Source organism: Chrysochloris asiatica, unplaced genomic scaffold, assembly GCF_000296735.1.
Source record: "Chrysochloris asiatica unplaced genomic scaffold, ChrAsi1.0 scaffold00249, whole genome shotgun sequence".
In the NCBI taxonomy this organism is placed as follows: Eukaryota; Metazoa; Chordata; class Mammalia; order Afrosoricida; family Chrysochloridae; genus Chrysochloris; species Chrysochloris asiatica.
In genome coordinates, this window is record NW_006408767.1 from 2,177,254 (window position 1) to 2,195,835 (window position 18,582).

At 38.1% G+C, this 18,582-nt stretch overlaps 1 protein-coding gene across 1 annotated transcript in view; it reads left to right on the top strand.

The window, feature by feature from the left end:
- KMT2C (lysine (K)-specific methyltransferase 2C) overlaps window positions 1–18,582 on the top strand; it is a 364,954-nt gene that overhangs the window by 319,472 nt on the left and 26,900 nt on the right. The window contains exons 46-54 of the mRNA XM_006873669.1: window positions 1,163–1,341; window positions 1,466–1,602; window positions 2,761–3,001; window positions 4,445–4,584; window positions 5,088–5,195; window positions 7,253–8,372; window positions 9,311–9,447; window positions 15,495–15,637; window positions 15,910–16,078. Of these exons, the coding sequence (XP_006873731.1) occupies window positions 1,163–1,341; window positions 1,466–1,602; window positions 2,761–3,001; window positions 4,445–4,584; window positions 5,088–5,195; window positions 7,253–8,372; window positions 9,311–9,447; window positions 15,495–15,637; window positions 15,910–16,078 (2,374 nt within the window). The remainder of the gene's footprint in view (window positions 1–1,162; window positions 1,342–1,465; window positions 1,603–2,760; window positions 3,002–4,444; window positions 4,585–5,087; window positions 5,196–7,252; window positions 8,373–9,310; window positions 9,448–15,494; window positions 15,638–15,909; window positions 16,079–18,582) is intronic.

Genomic DNA, 18,582 nt, shown 5'->3' on the forward strand with positions numbered 1-18,582 from the left:
AATCTAAAGAAGCAAAAGTTAGAGAATAGAATGCTGTTGTAGAAAAGAATTTAAGGAGTATCTTATCCAATCTTTGTAACCTTTAACCCCAAGACTCTGGTCTGGGAGAATCATGATCTATTGGTAAATAATTTTTACCCAGTTTACTTAAATCCACCAGATTATTATCTCTTCCCTGAAAAATCAGACATCTTCTTTTTGTTGAAAGATGCAGAGTCGAATAACTACCTTATCAATTACCATCAATCAAATAGAAATCACTTGTGCTGCTGAAGACTTGTGGTTTCCTTTCTTTACCCTAAACCTCACTGCTAGAAATTTGCAAATTTATAAACAGAAATCAGTGTTTCCTTTCAGCAGCTAGTGGAGGCATCCTCTTAGGTCTGAATGTTTGCTGATCTAGGACAGGTATCTGCTCTGTCCCTGAATTTCCCAGGGTTTCTGACTGTAGAACTTGCTTATATTCCCTTCTCACACTCTTCTTGACAGCATGCACTCAGGTGGAGGCATGGGGATGTTCTACAACTTTTAGCCTGAGACTGCTCGTACCCACAAATCACAATTGCCTTGGTAAACCCTACTCTCCTGGACTAAACAGAAAGGACCCAATCTCTTTCCCACCCCCAACCCCCATCTCAATTAAGAAAAATCAAGGCCCAATAAAGCCGTAATGACCAAGTTTCCTCCACTCTTACCAATATAAGCAGCCTTTAGTTACTGCTACCTACTAGTATAATAAGTTCTTTGCATACACAACTGTTGGATGTGTGCTTGGACCGTTGTATCCTTTTTCAAACTCATGGAGTATTCCCATAGTCCTAGAAATCTGAGATTTTATTTTGCAAAGGTATGCTTTCTTTGTTATGCTTTAATCTGATCATCTGAACATCTTGCTCAGGCAGATCATTAAACTTTGATGCTGAAGTTTTGGTCAGGAGGAAACATACGATACGATTTAGGTTACATTGTTGGTAGACGTATTCTTTTATAGTTTCCTAAAGAATGTTTATTTGACCCTGAGCAGACTCATATACTACTTATTACAACTGCCATTGCCCAAAGTAATGTTAACAATACCTGTATGTACTGTCGGATAGATTCAAGAAGTCCCTGATGGTGGATTTGCACGCATTGATGTGTTTGTACTTAATTCTTTTTGCAGGATACAGGATCACTGTGGTGATCGGGACACCCCTGACAGTTTTGTTCCCTCATCTTCCCCTGAAAGTGTGGTTGGTATGACAGTGAGCAGATACCCAGATTTGTCATTAGTCAAAGAGGAGCCACCAGAACCTGTGCCCTCCCCCATCATTCCAATTCTTCCTAGCAATACTGGGAAAAGTAAGAAAAATACTATTAATTTTCCTTAAATAGGTTGCTTTACTAATATAAGTGTTTTTATTTGGAAAAGCCTTTAATAATTCTTTCTTTGTCTTTCCTTTTCTTCTTCCTTTTTCTCCCTAAGGCTCAGAACCTAGGAGGAATGACATCAAATCTGAGCCAGGCACTTTATTTTTCGCATCACCGTTTGGTACATCCCCAAATGGTCCCAGATCAAGTCTTATATCTGTAGCAATTACCCTGCACCCTACAGCTGCTGAGGTAAATTAAACAATGTAGCTATGTCCCTATTTTAAAAGATTTATCAGGTGGCTTTCAGTGAAACCTGTACAATAGGATCATGAGGATAAAAGATCAGGATTTACAGGTAGGATTAATGATCACTGTAGACATCTCGGCTGCTTTTGAATACTATAATGAATTAGTGTTCTCATTTTTTGATAAAATGAAGGATATTTTAGAAGACTTTTTGTAACTTTCAATATCGTAGAAAATTAAAAGAACTTTACCAACAGTAAAAGTTTTACCAGGAGCGTGAGAGCTGTTCTTAAGGTAGCAGCTGCAACTGGGTATTTTGTTTTTGTTTTTAAACTCTTAGTTCTGTAAAGACATTTTGTTGGAGAGCCAAACTAATAGCCCAGTAAAGTGACATTCTAGGCATCTACATAATGCAGCAACTGAGCAATACCACAGCACTTGAACATTTGTGGACTGTTTCAGACTTACGCCTAGAGTTGGACAGAAACCACTTGAAACAAGTTTTTTGAGCAACTATAAAAGCTGGCAAGGCTTAGTACATTCCTTGCATTTATGTCGTTTATATTGTTGTTGTTAGTGCCTTTGAGTCTGTTCCAACTCAGAGCGTCCCTGTTTAGGGTTCCCAAAGAGTGATGGTGGTTTTGAACTGTCCCTTGCAGTTAGTAGTCCAGTGCTTATCCTACAGCACCATATGTCAGAAATAGAATGCCTAAATATTCTGTTTTAATGCTTTTTTAAATATTTAGTGTTTATTGGAATCCTCTTTTTCATGAAAGCTTTAGATGAATGTTGTTGTTAAGTGCCTTCGAATCAGTTCCAACTCATAGCAGCCCAGTACAGGGTTTCTGAAGCTTTTTAAAAGTTTTACAGGAGCAGAAAGCCTCATCTTTCTCCTGTGGAGTGGTTGGCAGCCTCAAACCACAGACCTTGTGGTTTACATTCTTGTGTTTATTGTATGGAGTCATCGTGCTTCCTTTTAGATGAATATTGGCCCATTAAAACAAATATTTTTCCAGAGACCATTTAAGTGTAAATAATAATTACTGGGTTTTCTTGCAGTACATGAATTGTGCAGATGGCATTTGTCCTAAATATTTATTTCTCTTAAGTTACTCACCGTTGCTATCTGGGTGAGTTATATAAATCTTGCTTTCTTTTTAGAATATTAGCAGTGTTGTGGCTGCATTTTCCGATCTTCTTCATGTCCGAATTCCTAACAGCTATGAGGTTAGTAATGCTCCAGATGGTCCATCCATGGGTTTGGTCAATAGCCACAGAGTAAATCCAGGTTTGGAATATCGACAGCAATTGTTTCTTCGTGGTCCTCCACCAGCATCTGCAAACCCTCCCAGATTAGCAAGCTCCTATCAGCTAAAGCAGCCATTTCCTCCATCAAGCAATGGTAAGCTAGTTTACTTTTTGTTAAATGTATTATTTAATGAAAACTTTAGCTTGCTTTTGTTTTTGTCTCAATTTAATTTTTAGCAAAAAAACATAAATGTTGGTACATGATTCTTGGTAAATGAACTCTTATATGAGTGTTCTGTTTTCCGTGCTGTGGTTAGTGCTTTCGGGCATATACATTGTCATGCTGTCAGTCAGTTTTAGTATTGCTTGCCAACCCATTTGCACAACACTTAAAAGAAGCCCATGACGTTCTTACCCATAAGCATCTTTTGTTCTTCCGCAGTCCCCCAAACCACCTATTACATTTTCTGCTTGCTTCATGTTGTTCAGGCATGGCTGTCAGCTTGTGTTCTTTTTTCCTTGTCTCCCAGAGCATCCTCTATTATCACTTAGTACTCTTTTGCATCGGCACAGTCTCCACAGAACCCTTCTATCCCTCACCAAATGTACTCATGGCTCTCCCCTCCATCCCTGAGATATGCAAAAACTTCCTCAGACTAACCATGGCACAGCTTTCCTTGCTATCTCCGTGGAAATCTGTGGAGAGTGGTTTTAGTGGTTTTATGCCTTTGTAACTTCACCATCTTCTCACTTACCAGTTCGTTCCCTTGCCATCTTGTTTGCATCCTTATTTTTCTAGTAGAATCTAGCTGCTTACCAGTTCTTATCTCTGAACCTTAGCTTCTCCTTCTATTGTTTGTACTTTCTTCCTGCTTCTCTTTTCCTTTTCTGCCTTCACACAATCTATGTCAGTCACATAGCACTCGTGAATCGTGCTCTGTTCTCCGAGCATAACCCACAATATAATCTCTCTTTGCTTACACTTACGTCTTGTCTTTGGATGTAAATTTTTCTTTGACTATCCCAGTTAACGCTTTTTTAAGACTCCTTTACACTTGCCTCTTCATCCTTCATAAAACACTCTTACATCGTCTTTACCTGTAAGCAGAAATAATGCCTTTTCCCCACTACTCATCTTGCACTTAGACTGAATACAAATGTTGTTGTTGTCAAGTGCTGTCAAGTTGGTTCCAACTCATAGTGACCCGGTACAGGGTTTCCAGTGAATGGCTGATGGGTTTAAACCTCCAACCTTGTGGTTCAAACTGACCTTTTGTAGTCCAGTTACCCTACAACGCCATACTAGGACTTCTGAATACTTGGTAATTTGGTTTTGTTAGGTACATTTTACTTGCTAGCGCTGGTGGTGTAGGTATTCAAAAATAAAATGTTTTCTTTATTTGTACCCTACTCACGTACATAATAGATGCTTTGTAGTCATAGCTTAGGAAATAAAAACTTGTATTAAATAAAGGATAATACAAATTAACTTACAATGAACCATATTGTAGTAAGTTGATAAAGCATAATCTTACACAGTATAGCTACTTGTTTCAATACTTAGTTTTAACTATTAACAAAAGTCTGTTACTTTTAGGTCTTGCTGGATATAAAGATTCTAATCATGGTATTGCAGATGGTTCGGCACTCAGACCACAGTGGTGTTGTCACTGTAAAGTTGTCATTCTGGGTAGTGGTGTGCGGAAACCTTTCAAAGATATAAACTTTGTGAGCAAGGTACTTTATTCTTCCTTATATAATTCCATCCCCCTGCCTTTATTGGACTTCATTTCTACATCATAAAAGAGTCACCTTATGTTTTTGTTGTTGTTCTGTGGAATCTGTTTCAACTCATAGAAACTCTAAAGGGGTTTCCAAGCCTTTTAAATCTTTTGTGGGAGCAAAAAGCCTCATCTTTCTCCCATTGAGCTGCTGGTGTGCTCGCACCACCACTCTCACTCTCATGGTTCGCAGCCATAGTCCTATCGTCACAACATTTATTAAACTTGTGTGAATTCAAAGTCAAATAGCTACCACTGATTATTAAATTGGGTATTATAAGGGATACATGTTTAACAATAGAGTTAAGTATAACAGTAAAGTTTGTTTTTCTAAGTTAATTTTTTTATTTTAAAATAACTTTAGCTTTGACTATAATATAAAAATTAACAATGTATAAATTCTGTCTGTAATAAATTTTGACTTGTTGAGATCCCCACATATTTCTCTTTGGTTTCCAGGATTCCCGAGAAAGCTCCAGTAGAGTTGAGAAGGACATTGTCTTTTGTAGTAATAACTGCTTTATTCTTTATTCATCAACTGCACAAGCAAAAAGCTCAGAAAGCAAGGTAAAATGAAGACATTCTGAATTCAGTTAATAATGCCCAATGAGTGGTTTCTGTGTTCTGAACAAGAATGTTATGTGTCAATGAGTTGCTTCTGTACAACCCTATAAACTGTCCATAGGTTTTTCCAGACTTTCAACAACTTGTGATATGCAGATGACACAACTGGATCAATGATGCAACATGATAGAGAAAATATTAAAGTTATCAAGTGTTTCATTTACACAAGAAATTTTCATAGAAGCAGCAGTCAAAAAATCAAACAGTGTGTTGCACTGGGTAAATCTGCTGCAAAAGGTCTTCAAAGTGTTAAAAAGCAAGATTGTCACTTTGAGGATTAAGGTGTGCCTGGCACAAGCCATGATATTTTTAGTCACCTCATATGCATGTGAAAACTGGACAATGCATAAGGAAGACTGAAAATGTATGCTTTTGAATTGTGTTGTTGTCTGATCATGTTGAAAGTACATTGGACCTCTAGAACAGACAAATCTATCTTGGAACAATGCTCCTTAGAAGCATTATTGGCGAGTTTCATCGCAGTACTTAGAACATGTTATCAGGAGGGTACCGATTCCTGGAGAAGGACCTTGTGCTTGTAAAGTAAGGGTCAGCAAAAATGAGGCAGAACCACACGAGATGGATTGGCACAGTGGCAAAATGGGTTCAAACAATTGTGAGAGTGAAACAGGACCAAGCGGTGTTTCATTCTGTTGTATGTAGAATTGGAACAGAATCCATGGCACCTAACATCAGAAAAAATCTTTCCAAAAGCAGATTGGCAGGTCTTTTTTCCCATGGAGCCACATGCAAAACCACGGTGCCAGGAGGACTCTTTCATAGGGCTCTATGTAAGAAATCCTAAGGAGATGCTGATCAAGTTGAGAAAGATTATAAAAGTCATTGATCATGCGGAAATTTCAAATTAAATAACTTTAACTTATTTGGCAACAGTGGGCAGACTTAAATTATAGTTTAATGCTTAGAAATGAAAAAAACAAACACTAGCACTCAAATCTTTAATTTTACTAATTTAAATATCTTAAATTAACTACATTTGTTAAAAATTGCCTTTATCGATCTTATCCCAATAGCAAGGCCTATTCAAGAATAAAATTTAGACCTAGTCATATATTTTAAGAGAAATGTCTAGTTACTCAGTTTGTGTGTTGAACTATTTGGGTGATATAAGAAAAAAATGTTAAAACATGTTTTGAAGGAATTTTTTCCTGTACAAAAATGCTGTCAGTTAGTACTGCGTCATATTGATTGCTCTACCATTTCTTAGAAGGACATTTGGAAGATTTATTTTTTAATAGGAAATAATCCCTGATATTATGAAAATTATACTATATGCCAACTAAATTTTCATTTAAAATTTTTTATGTGTTTATGTTCTGTGTTTTCACCAGATAGTTGTAAGTCAGTGTGCAATTCCTGCATACTTCATGTATTTTACATGAGATTTGTCCTATTTCAGATACCTTGTGTGGGATGGAGGGTGGTATATGAGAAGGTGTAGGATGGGAGGCAGACCTTGTGGGCTTGGTGTTTTTTCGTTTGCACTACTCTGTACCTAAAGAAACAGCTGGAGCTTCTCTCATAGTACAACTATTTCAGCAGCTGAATCAGAACTAAGGAACCTTAAATATGATTTGTTTGCAGACAGAGAACTCTTTCTCCTTCCTTCACATTTATGATGCTTGTCTGAGTCAGGATTAACAGATAGGAATTTCAGAGCATGTCAGAAAGCCTGTAGTTTGTTACGATAAGAGGTGTTTACGAAGGTTTAAGAGCAGAATATCTTCTAGGGTTATAACTTTATATACAAGACTTGGAAAGGATCGCCCCATAGTTGTTTTCCTTTGGGTTTATTAACACCTAAAAGTCTGAGATACTAGCATTCACTTCTGGTTATAAAACTGTATCACTCATATATTGACCTTTCCTCCTAAGGCACACACTCTGTTAAATGATTAGGCTTGCTCAGCTTCTTTTAACTAGAATTGCTTATTATGTTTATAAATTTTTGTTGTGTATGTTTTCTTTGTATTGCCCAGGAATCCATTCCTTTGTTGCCACAGTCGCCTATAAAAGAAGCATCTTCCAAAGCATTCCATCAGTACAGTAACAACATCTCTACTTTAGATGTGCACTGTCTCCCACAGCTTCAGGAAAGAGTGTCTCCTCCTACATCACCTCCCATCACTTTCCCTCCTGCTTTTGAAGCAGCCAAAGTAGAAGCAAAGCCAGATGAACTTAAGGTAACAGTCAAGTTAAAACCCCGGCTAAGAACTATACATGGCGGATTTGATGACTATAGGCCTGTAAATAAAAAGTGGAGAGGGATGAAGTGGAAGAAATGGAGTATTCATATTGTCATCCCCAAGGGAACATTCAAATCACCTTGTGAGGATGAAATTGATGACTTTTTAAAGAAATTAGGCACTTCCCTTAAACCTGATCCTGTACCCAAAGACTATAGGAAGTGTTGCTTTTGTCATGAAGAAGGTGATGGATTGACAGATGGACCAGCAAGGCTGCTCAACCTTGACTTGGATCTATGGGTCCATTTGAACTGTGCTCTGTGGTCCACAGAGGTCTATGAGACCCAGGCTGGTGCCTTAATCAATGTGGAGCTAGCACTGAGGAGAGGCCTGCAAATGAAATGTGTCTTCTGTCATAAAATGGGTGCCACCAGTGGGTGTCACAGATTTCGATGCACCAACATTTACCACTTTACTTGCGCCATTAAAGCACAATGCATGTTTTTTAAGGACAAAACAATGCTTTGTCCCATGCACAAACCAAAGGGAATTCATGAGCAAGAATTAAGTTACTTTGCAGTCTTCAGGCGGGTCTATGTTCAGCGTGATGAAGTGCGGCAAATTGCTAGCATTGTGCAGCGAGGAGAGCGTGACCACACCTTTCGTGTTGGAAGCCTTATCTTCCATACCATTGGGCAGCTGCTCCCACAGCAGATGCAAGCATTCCATTCTCCTAAAGCACTGTACCCTGTGGGTTATGAAGCCAGCCGGTTGTACTGGAGCACACGCTATGCCAACCGGCGCTGTCGCTATCTATGTTCCATTGAGGAGAAAGATGGACATCCAGTGTTTGTCATCAGAATTGTGGAACAAGGCCATGAAGATCTGGTCTTAAGTGACACCTCACCCAAAGGTAAGAACTGGTCATATTAACATTAGGCTAGTAGATGTTTTATGTCTGTATTACAAAGTTTTTTTCTCAGGTTTGTTAATTTTATATTTTATAATAACAGGTGTGGACTTTGCATTTACAAATGCAAATTTGAACTTATTTGAGTGATTTACGCCTTGCTTTTTTTTGCTGTTTAGTTTTCTTAACATTGTCTAGACTATTCTAATTCAGAGTCATGGAAATATATTTTCAAAGGATAGACTTTATAAAGTAAGTCAGATTAATTTGTAGATGAAGCTGACCCATTATATACCCTCTACTTAATATCAATTTCTAAAAGGCAGGAACCCATGTAAAGCATATTGTGTACCTAAGCCTACTGCCATTGAGTCGATTCCAACTCATTTGCACCCTAAATAGGGTTTCCAAGGTTATAAATCTTTGCGAGAACACAAAATCTCATCTTTCTACTGCAGAGCAGCAGTGGGTTTGAATTGCCAGCCTTTCAGTTAGCAATCTAGTGCTTACCCTATAACACCACCAGAGCTTCTAAATTGTGTTTGTAACACGCAAAGTTTAGCAGTTCTTTTTTGAGATGTAAGAAAATGCTCTAGAGGTCATTCTAAAAGAAATACCAATTTCACATTTTCATTTAAATCTGAGGGGGAAGGGACATCTCTCCACATATTGTTAATTGGGATAATCATTGCAAAATATAACAGTACTGTTTAATTCCTTAACATACTATTTTCCTAAAATTTTTAGTATTTACATAAATTGCTACCATTTAATAAGCAGGCATTACCAGGTTTGTTTAATTACTGCCTTAAAATTTTTCATTTGAAAACTAAGCGTTTGTGTGTGATTCTCCCCTTTTCTCTTATATTGCACATTGTTTTCATTCTCTCTGCTTGACCAAGAGCAAGAAGTCATGAAAGTTATTTTTTGTCCATGTATAGGTGTTTGGGATAAGATTTTGGAACCTGTGGCGTGTGTGAGAAAGAAGTCTGAAATGCTGCAGCTTTTCCCAGCATATTTAAAAGGAGAGGATCTGTTTGGATTAACTGTTTCTGCAGTAGCACGTATAGCTGAATCAGTGAGTGTTCAGTTAAAGAGAAATTAAAACTGCTTTTATCATTGCACAAACCCTTTTTTCTCAATGCAGCCACTTTAACATTTCAGTACATTCTGTAATGCAATACTTTTTGGGTGACATGAATTAAGTGCTGTCTTTCTAAAAGAAAGCGGAGTATTTAACATTAGTTTAGGGGTCCTCAGTAAATGTTAATGTATGGTAATGTTCACTTAATAAGATAGTTAACACGTTCCAGAGTCTCTTCAAAGGACAAGCAAGGGTTGCTGGGGCAAGCACTCCTCTCCCCCTTTGCTTGCAGTGTTCCTGGGCACTTCAACAGGTTGGTGTGTACAATCCCTGACACTTATTTCATAATGACCACTCTCCTTATCTCTTCCCATGAAACGTCATCACTAGAGTACAGTTGACTTGCAAGAGCACATGTCTGCCTGAAAGATTACAAGCATGTTTAACAATGAGTCTAACAGAACTGTATCCCCACAGTATCTTGGAAAATTGCATAATTATAAGGTAGTGTTGCCAAGAATTAAAAGGTACTGCAGTGTTTTCTTTGAAGAAGCAGAAAATATCCCAAAAACCTAATTGTTTTCTTTGGTATAACTTTGCATAAATGATTAGTATTTTTTTCTATTTATGGAGAATACATTTTACAAGAAATATTTTCTGGTAAAAGGTCTAATAAATATAAATTATTTTACAAGTAAGCCTTACACTGCTACTTATACCCTCATGACATTGAGAGGGATGTTGTAAGGTGACATCAAGTCAACCCCAACTCATAGTGACCCTGTCCTGCACCATCCTTACGGTTATTGTTATGCCTGAGCCTAATGTTGCAGCCACTATTAGTCCATTTCATTAAAGGTCTGTGTCTTTTTTACTCTCCGTTTACTTACCAAACATGATGTCCTTCAAGAGAGTGTGGTCCCTCCCAGGGACATGTCCAAACACAAGAGACAAAGCCTTGCCATCCTTGTTTCTAAGGAGCCAGACTGTAGTTCTCCCAAGACATTTGTTCATTCTTCTGGTAGTTAGTGATAAGTTCGTGATATATTCAATTGTTCTTCATATAGAGGGACCTTTTAAAAGTTCATGGAAAAATTTCTATTACCTTTTCATTCTATTTTATCAGAATTTTTTTTGAAGCCCCATCATAATTCACATACATTTTTTCTTCATTCTACCATGTTCATTCCACCTTTTAAATACATATGAAGCTATTGAAAACTCCATGCTTGGGTCAGGTATGCTTAGACTTCAAAGTGACGTCTTTGCTTTTTAACACTTCAGAGAGCTCTATTGCAGGAGATCTGCCCAGTGCGGTGTCATATGGTTTCTTGACTGCTATTTCCATGTGCATTGATTGTGGCTCCCAGTAAAATTAAATCCTTGACAACGTCCATCTTTTCTGCATTTATAATGATGTTGCTTATTGATCCAGTTGTGAGGATTTTTGCCTTCTTTTTCTTGAGTTGTAATATCCATACTAAAGGATATACTTTTTGACCCTCATAAGTAAATGTTTCAAGTTCTCTTAGCTTTCAGCAAGCCAGGTGTGTCATCTGTGTATTGCAGGTTGTAACTAAGTCTTCCCAAACTCTTGATGCTGCATTCTTCTTTATATAATACAGCATCTGGGATTATTTGCTCAGCAAACAAATTGAATAAATATGGTGAAAGGATTATGCACACTTTTCCTGATTTTGAACATGCAGTATCCCCTTATTTGGAGTCCTGTTGTGGCGCTGTGAGTTAATACACTGGACTTCAAGGTCAGTTTGAACCGCAAGGTCGGCAGTTCAAGCTCACCAGTCTCTCCTTGGAAACCCGATAAAGGGTCACTGTTCTTTTTTGAACTGCCACCTCTTGACCTATGTACTGGTTCCACACGAGCACCATTAAGTGATCTGAAGTTCCCATTCTTCACATTATCCATAATTTGTTATGATCCACCACACGGTTGAATGCTTTTACAGTCAGTAAAATATACCTAAACATCTTTCTGGAGTCCTGGTGGGTGTGGCACTGTAGGATAAGCATTTGATCGCTAGCTCAGATTGAACCACAAGGTTGGCGGTTCAAATGCTCCAGTTGCTCCTCGGAAATCCTATATATGGTCGCTATGAGTTGGAACCAATATTACGGCACTGAACAAAACAACAACAAGAAACATACTTCTGATATTCTCTGCCTTTAGCCAAAATCCATCTGGCATCAGCAGTGATATCCCTCATTCCATGTCCTCTTCTGAATCCATTTAGAATTTCTGTAAGTTCTCAGTTGAAGTACTACTACAAAAAGTTTTGTATTATCATCAGAAAATTGTTCTTACTGATATTGTTTGATAATTTCCATATTCTATTGGATCACGGTTTTTTAGAATGGATATATATATATATATATATATGTATATATATATATCTTCTAGATGGTCAGCTAGCTGTCTTCCAAATTTCTTGGCATAGACAAGTGAGAGCTTCCTAGCATTATATCCATTTGTTGAAACAGCTCAATTGGTACACCATCAATTCCTAGAGCCATGTTTTATACCAGTGCCTTTACTGTAGCTTGGACTTCTTCACCAGTTCTTGATCATACTCTGCATCTTGAAACAGTTGGGCACTGACTAGTTCTTTTTGGTATGTTGTTAAGTGCCATCAAGTTGGTTCCAACTCATAGTGAATCCTGTATAGGGTTTCCAAGATTGGCTGGTGAGTTTGAACCTCCGACCTTGTAGTTCAAACTGACCTTGCAGTCCAGTGCCTTATCCTGCAGAGCCACACCAGGACACACACAAGGTACAGTGACTGTGTATTCCTTCCTTCTTCACTTGGTGCTTACTTCATTGTTCAACATCTTCCCATTAAATGCTTCAGTATTTCAAGTCAAGGCTCTAATTTTTCTTCAGTTCTTTCAGCTTGAGAAAAACTGACTGAGCATGTTCTTCCCTTTCGGTTTCCTTACTGTAGATCTTTGCACGTTTGTACTTTGCACAAAGTAATATTTTACTTTGTCCTATCAAGCCATCCTTTGAAATCTTCTGTATCTTTTACATCATCATTTCTTCCATTCACTTTAGATACTCTACATTTAAAAGCAAGTTTCAAAGTCTCTTCCGACATCCACTTTGATCTTTCCTGTCTTTTTAATGACATTTTTCTTTCTTCATTTTTGATATCCTTGATGTCATCTCACAACTTGTCTGGTCTTCATTCATTAGTATTCAGTGTATCAAGTCTGTTCTTAAGATGATGTTCAAATTCAAGTGGGATATATACTCAGTGTCATACTTTGGCTCTCATGGACTTGTTTTAATTTTCCTCAGCTTCCCCTTGAAACTTCCATAGGACTAATTGATGATCTGTTCTTCAATTGGTTGCTGGTCTTGTTCTTAACTAGTGATATTGAGTTTCTTCATCTCATACTACAGATTCAGTCGATTTGATTGTCTTGTATTCCATCTGATGAAGTCCATGCATATAGTCACCATTTATATTGTTTAAAGAAGGTATTTACAATGAATAAGTCATTGGTCTTACAAAATTCTCTTAGGTGATCTCAAGCATTCTTTCTATAACCAAGGTCATATTTCCCAACTACTGATCCTTTTTCTTTGATTCCAACTTCTGTTTTCCAATCACCAGTAATTAACAATGCATCTTGTTTGTGAGTTTGATTCATTTCAAACTGAAGAAATTTATAAAGAATCTTGAGTTTATTCTTTGACATTAGTGATTAGTGCATCAATATGAATAGTTATATTAAATGATCTTCCTTGTTGTTGTTAAGTGGTGTCGAGTCGTTTCCGACCCATAGCGATCCCGTATAGGGTTTCCAAGGAGCAGCTGGTGAGTTTGAAACACCAACCTGTGGTTCAGACAACTTTGCAATCCAGCGCATTAGCTTACAGTGCCACACCAGAACTTCTTGTAGGCATATGGATGTTATCCTATCACTGGCATCATTGTACAAAGGAAGTCAAAAGTTATCCACACTCTGCCTGTAAAACTTAACTTTAGTCAACTTTTAGAAAGACAAATCCATCATTTTTTCAACACAGTCTCCTTGCTTTTCAATACACTTTGTTCATGTGTAATAACCCTTATTTAAAAAAATGTTTTAGGCTGAGCTGCAAGCTACAAATGTACCACTGTCTTTACTTCTTTACCAGAGGTGAACCTTTTGTCTTCGGTGAACCTTTTGTCCTCGAAGAGCTGCTTTCAAGGGACCAAATTGGTGAAAGAAAGTCAGTGGTACCAGATCTGGACTGTAGGGGAGGAGGATACAGTAACACCTCAATATGAAGTTTTTGCATTGTCAACAGTGTGGGCAGACGTGTGCGGATGTGCATTCTCATGCAAGCTCACAATGCCCTTGGATAGGAGTCTTCTGCATTTAATCCGAAGTTTAGGCTCCAGCTCTTCAGTGAGCATCTCACTGTAATGAGCATTGTGTTCCAATACTGGTCCTTGAAAGTCCCAGAAAGCTAAGCACCAACTTTCCAGCTGATGATTGACTTTTGAACTGTTTCTTGATCAGCGATTTGAGGGTGTTTCCATTCCATACTCTGCCATCTACTCTCAGGCGCATACTGATGAATCCATGTATTATCTCCAATAGCAAGTTTTTTTTAATTTAAAAAAATTTTACCTTCCTTTGAGTATTAGTTCAAATTTTATTTGCAGGTGTCCAAGTGCTTTTGTTATTCCATGAGCTATTTTTCGGTACCCATCTTCCACAAACTTGCAAAACCCAACTCAGCTATGGATTATTTCAGAAGGCAGAGCCACGCTGATTTGCAAATGATTTGCCACATAATCCACTGTCACTCGTCTGTTCAACAGAATCATATCTGGTGCATGCTGAATGTTGTCATCAACCATGGATGTAGACAGGCATTTTAATACAACCGGAGTGTGGATAATTTTTGACTCTTCTTCATACTAAAGGATAGATCATGAAATGTTCTTTGTAATTATGAATGTGACTCCATTCCTCTTCAGTTTGTCATTTCCAGTACAGTGGAGCATTTGATTGTCTAGTTAAAAATGGCCAACACAAGTACATTGCAATTCACTAATGCCTAGGATATTGATCTTTATGCATTCCATTTCATTTTTTATAAATTCCAACTTTTCCAGACTCATACTTAGTACTTTCCACATTCTAATTATTTATGCATGTTTTCAGCTTTCTCATTCTGAGTTGTGTCCCATCAACAAACCGGTTCTAAAAACTTTTCTCCATCCACATCATTAAGGTCAAATCTACTTTGAGGAGGCAGCTCATCCCTAGTGGTATTTTGGTGCCTTCCAACCTGATGGACTTATCTTTTGGCGTGTTCCACTGCTATTCATAAGGTTTTCGCCTGTCAGATTTTTTTTAGAAGTAAATCACCAGGTCCTTCTTCCTAGTCTTCCTTAATCTGGAAACTCTTCTGAAACATGTCTGCTGTGGCTAACCTTGCTGGTATTTGAAATAGTAATTGACATAATTTCCAGATCACAGCAACACCGAAGTCATTCCAGTATGACAAACTGACAGACAAGTGCTGGTTGAGATTGATGGGCAGGCTCATCAGATCATAGTAAAATTGAATTGAGAAATGATCTAGAAAGTAAACTATAAATAATGTTAACTATGCTTAATATTGAAGTTCTCAACAAAGAACTAAGTAAAGTTAGCATTTACTTAGACGAAAGAAGTAAATTGTGAGTTATATTACACTCCCAATGTTTGAGAATGTTGAAGTCATCAGATCTGAAAACCACACAGCCATGTGAATTGGTTTGCATGTCGTATGCTTTCAGTTAATCTTTGTCTTCAAGAAAAATTTGCCAGGATTTACTGTTTTGTTTTTAAACTAAATTTGCATACTCATACGTAAATAAATCAGAGTGCAAGCTCGTGACATTTACATGGATAGAAATTTGAACACAGAATTTTGTTAAATGGTAAAAATATGAGTGCAGTCATCCTTTGGCCAGTTCTAGGTTGTCGGTTGTCTTTTTGAAATTAAATGACTGTTTATTTTGCTTTTTTTCCAGCTACCTGGGGTTGAGGCATGTGAAAACTATACCTTTCGATATGGCAGAAATCCTCTCATGGAACTTCCTCTTGCCGTTAACCCCACAGGTTGTGCCCGCTCTGAACCTAAAATGAGTACCCATGTCAAGAGGTTTGTGTTAAGGTATTTTGTTTTAACTTCACATAGTACAGCCCAGGGTTTCTAGGCTTATAGTGGTTTTTTTGTGCTTGATTTGTCTGCTGCTTACAAACCCTGTTGTCTCTGGCTGTGTATGTGCACGACTAAGTCAGAGAAATCGCTGTGTTGTCACTGCTAGGTAGCTTTCAATGTCTGTTTCTGTCAGTAATGATTGAAACAACTTGGCTTTGGACATTATTCAGAGATTTCTTCAGTTTTCCTTTTATTATTTTTTCTTGATCTGCCTTTGTCTGCAGGCCTCACACCTTGAACAGCACCAGCACCTCAAAGTCATTTCAGAGCACGGTCACTGGAGAACTGAATGCGCCTTACAGTAAGCAGTTTGTCCATTCCAAGTCATCTCAGTACCGGAAAATGAAGACTGAATGGAAATCTAATGTGTATCTAGCCCGGTCTCGGATTCAGGTGAGGACATACTTCATATGGTAAGAGAAAAGACAGGGTGGAACCTAGAAATCTTGGATTGCTATCAAGTACATAGGATAAGCAATGGACTGTTGACAATCACATCAGCAGTTCAAGCTCACCAGCCACTTCATGAGAGAAAGATGCAGCTTTCTGCTCCCAGAAAATATTCAAAGCCTATACAGTGTTGCTGTTGAGTCGAAACCAGTGCTCTTAACAACAGCAGCAGCAACAATGTAGGAACAATTTCATGGCTCCAGGAATGGAACCACATTTTTGAAATCATACATTTGTGTATCAGATCTTATCAGTTGATAATCTGTGAGTGGTTCATTGTCAGTTCTTAGAGTGCGGTGCTTTGCTTTCCCATGTATAAAGCACCGTGGTGTACCTACATGATGGAGTCTTGATGAGAGCTGGTGGAGAACAAGGGGCACTGTAGTATGTACAGACTGGAATTGTGGAGAGGCCACTACAGCTGTCTCAAGGACTTAGTGAAAGAAGCAAATGAAAATGTTTTTATTACATAGTTGCAAAAGGTGTTCCAGTTTAGAAAGTTACCTTTTAGGCACCTTCTTTTCATAAACTCTTGGTAGATGGACTGTGGAATATGATAAAGCCATCTACAGACTAAGTATTTACATTTACGCTATTGCTGTTAGATGCCATTAAGTCAGTTCCAACTCACGGCGACAACATGTACAACAGAATGAACTCTACTGCCCAGTCCTTCATCATCCTCACAGTTATTGTTACGTTTGAGCCCATTGCTGCCGCCATTGTGCCAGTCTGTCTCCTTGGGGCCATTCTCTTGTTGTTGACCTCCTACTTTACCAAGCATAATATCCTTCTCCAGGGACTGGTTCTCCTGATAACATGTCCAAAGTATGAGAGGTGAACTTTTGCCATACTTAATTGAGCATTCTGGCTGTACTTCTTCCACACAGATTTGTTTATTTTTCTGGCAGGCCATGGTACTTTTAGTATTCTTCTCCATCACCATAACTCAAATGCATCAGTTTTTGTAACAGTCTTTCTTATTCATTATCCAAATTTCACATGCGTCTGAGGCAATTGAAAATACCATGTCCTGGATCTGGCACACCTTAGTCCTCAAACTAAACATTTTAAATAGGACTTGTGTAACAGATTTGCCTAACACAATAAATACACCATTTGATTTCTTCACTGCTGCTTCCATGAGTATTGATAGTGGACCAAGCAAAATGAAGTCCTTGCCAATTTCAGTCTTTTTCCATGTAGCATGGTGTTTGTTATTTATTAGTCCAGTGGTAAGGATTTTTGTTTTCTTTACGTTGAGGTACAACCCATACTGAAGGCTGTGGTCTTTGGTTTTCATTAGTAAGTAATTTAAGTCCTTTCACTTTCAGCGAGGTTATATCATTTGCTTATCACAAGTTGTTAATGAGTTTTCCTCCGAGCATCCTGATTCCATATTCTTCTTCATATGGTCCAGCTTCTAAGACTATTTGCTCAGAAATACAGGTTATATTATAATAAGTATGCTGAAAGAACAACCCTGGTGCACACCGTTCCTGATTTTAAACCATTAGTATCCCATTCTTCTGTTCTACAAACTGCCTCTTGGTCTGCGTACAGATTCCTCATGAGCCCAATGAAGTGTAGTAGAATACCCACTCTTTTAATAATGTTACCTACCCATAGCTAGTCATGATCCAGACAATCAGAATACTTGTGTAGTCAATAATGCACAGGTAAACATCTTTCTGGTAGTCTCTGCTTTCAGCCAAGATCCATCTGATGCCAGCATTGATATCCCTCATTCCATGTCCTCGTATGAATCCAGCATGAATTGCTGGCAATTTCCTGCCAGTGTACTGTTGCATCCATTTTTAAATTAACTTCAGGAAAATTTTACTTGCATGTGATATAAATGATGTTGTCTGATGATTCCCACTTTCCATTTGGTCACCACTCATTGAAATGGCACCAATATAGATCTCTTCCATTCAGTTGACCATGTATCTGTCTTCTAAATTTTCAGCAAGCAAGGTTATATCATCTGCATATTGCATGTTGTAAATGAGTCTTCCTCCAATCCTGATGCCATGTTTTTCTTCATATATCCCACCTTCTCGGATTATTTGCTCAGCATACAGGTCGAATAAGCATGGTGAAAGAATACCTGTCGCACAACTTTCTTAATTTTAAACTCTTCAGTATTCCCATGTTCTGTTCAAACAACTGCCTCTTGGTCCATGTACAGATTCTTCATGATCACAATTAATTATGAATAGCAGGCAAACACTGTCAGATATAGTGCTGGAAAACAAGCCCCTCAGGTTGGAAAGCACTCAATATGCGACTGGGGAAGAGCTGCCTCCTCAAAGTAGAGTTGACCATGATGTAAATGGAGTAAAGCCCGCAGGTCCTTCATTTGGTGATGGGGCCCAACTCAAAATGAATAGAAACAGCTGTTGTTGTTGTTTTTGTTAAGTGCCATCGAGTCGATTACGACCCAT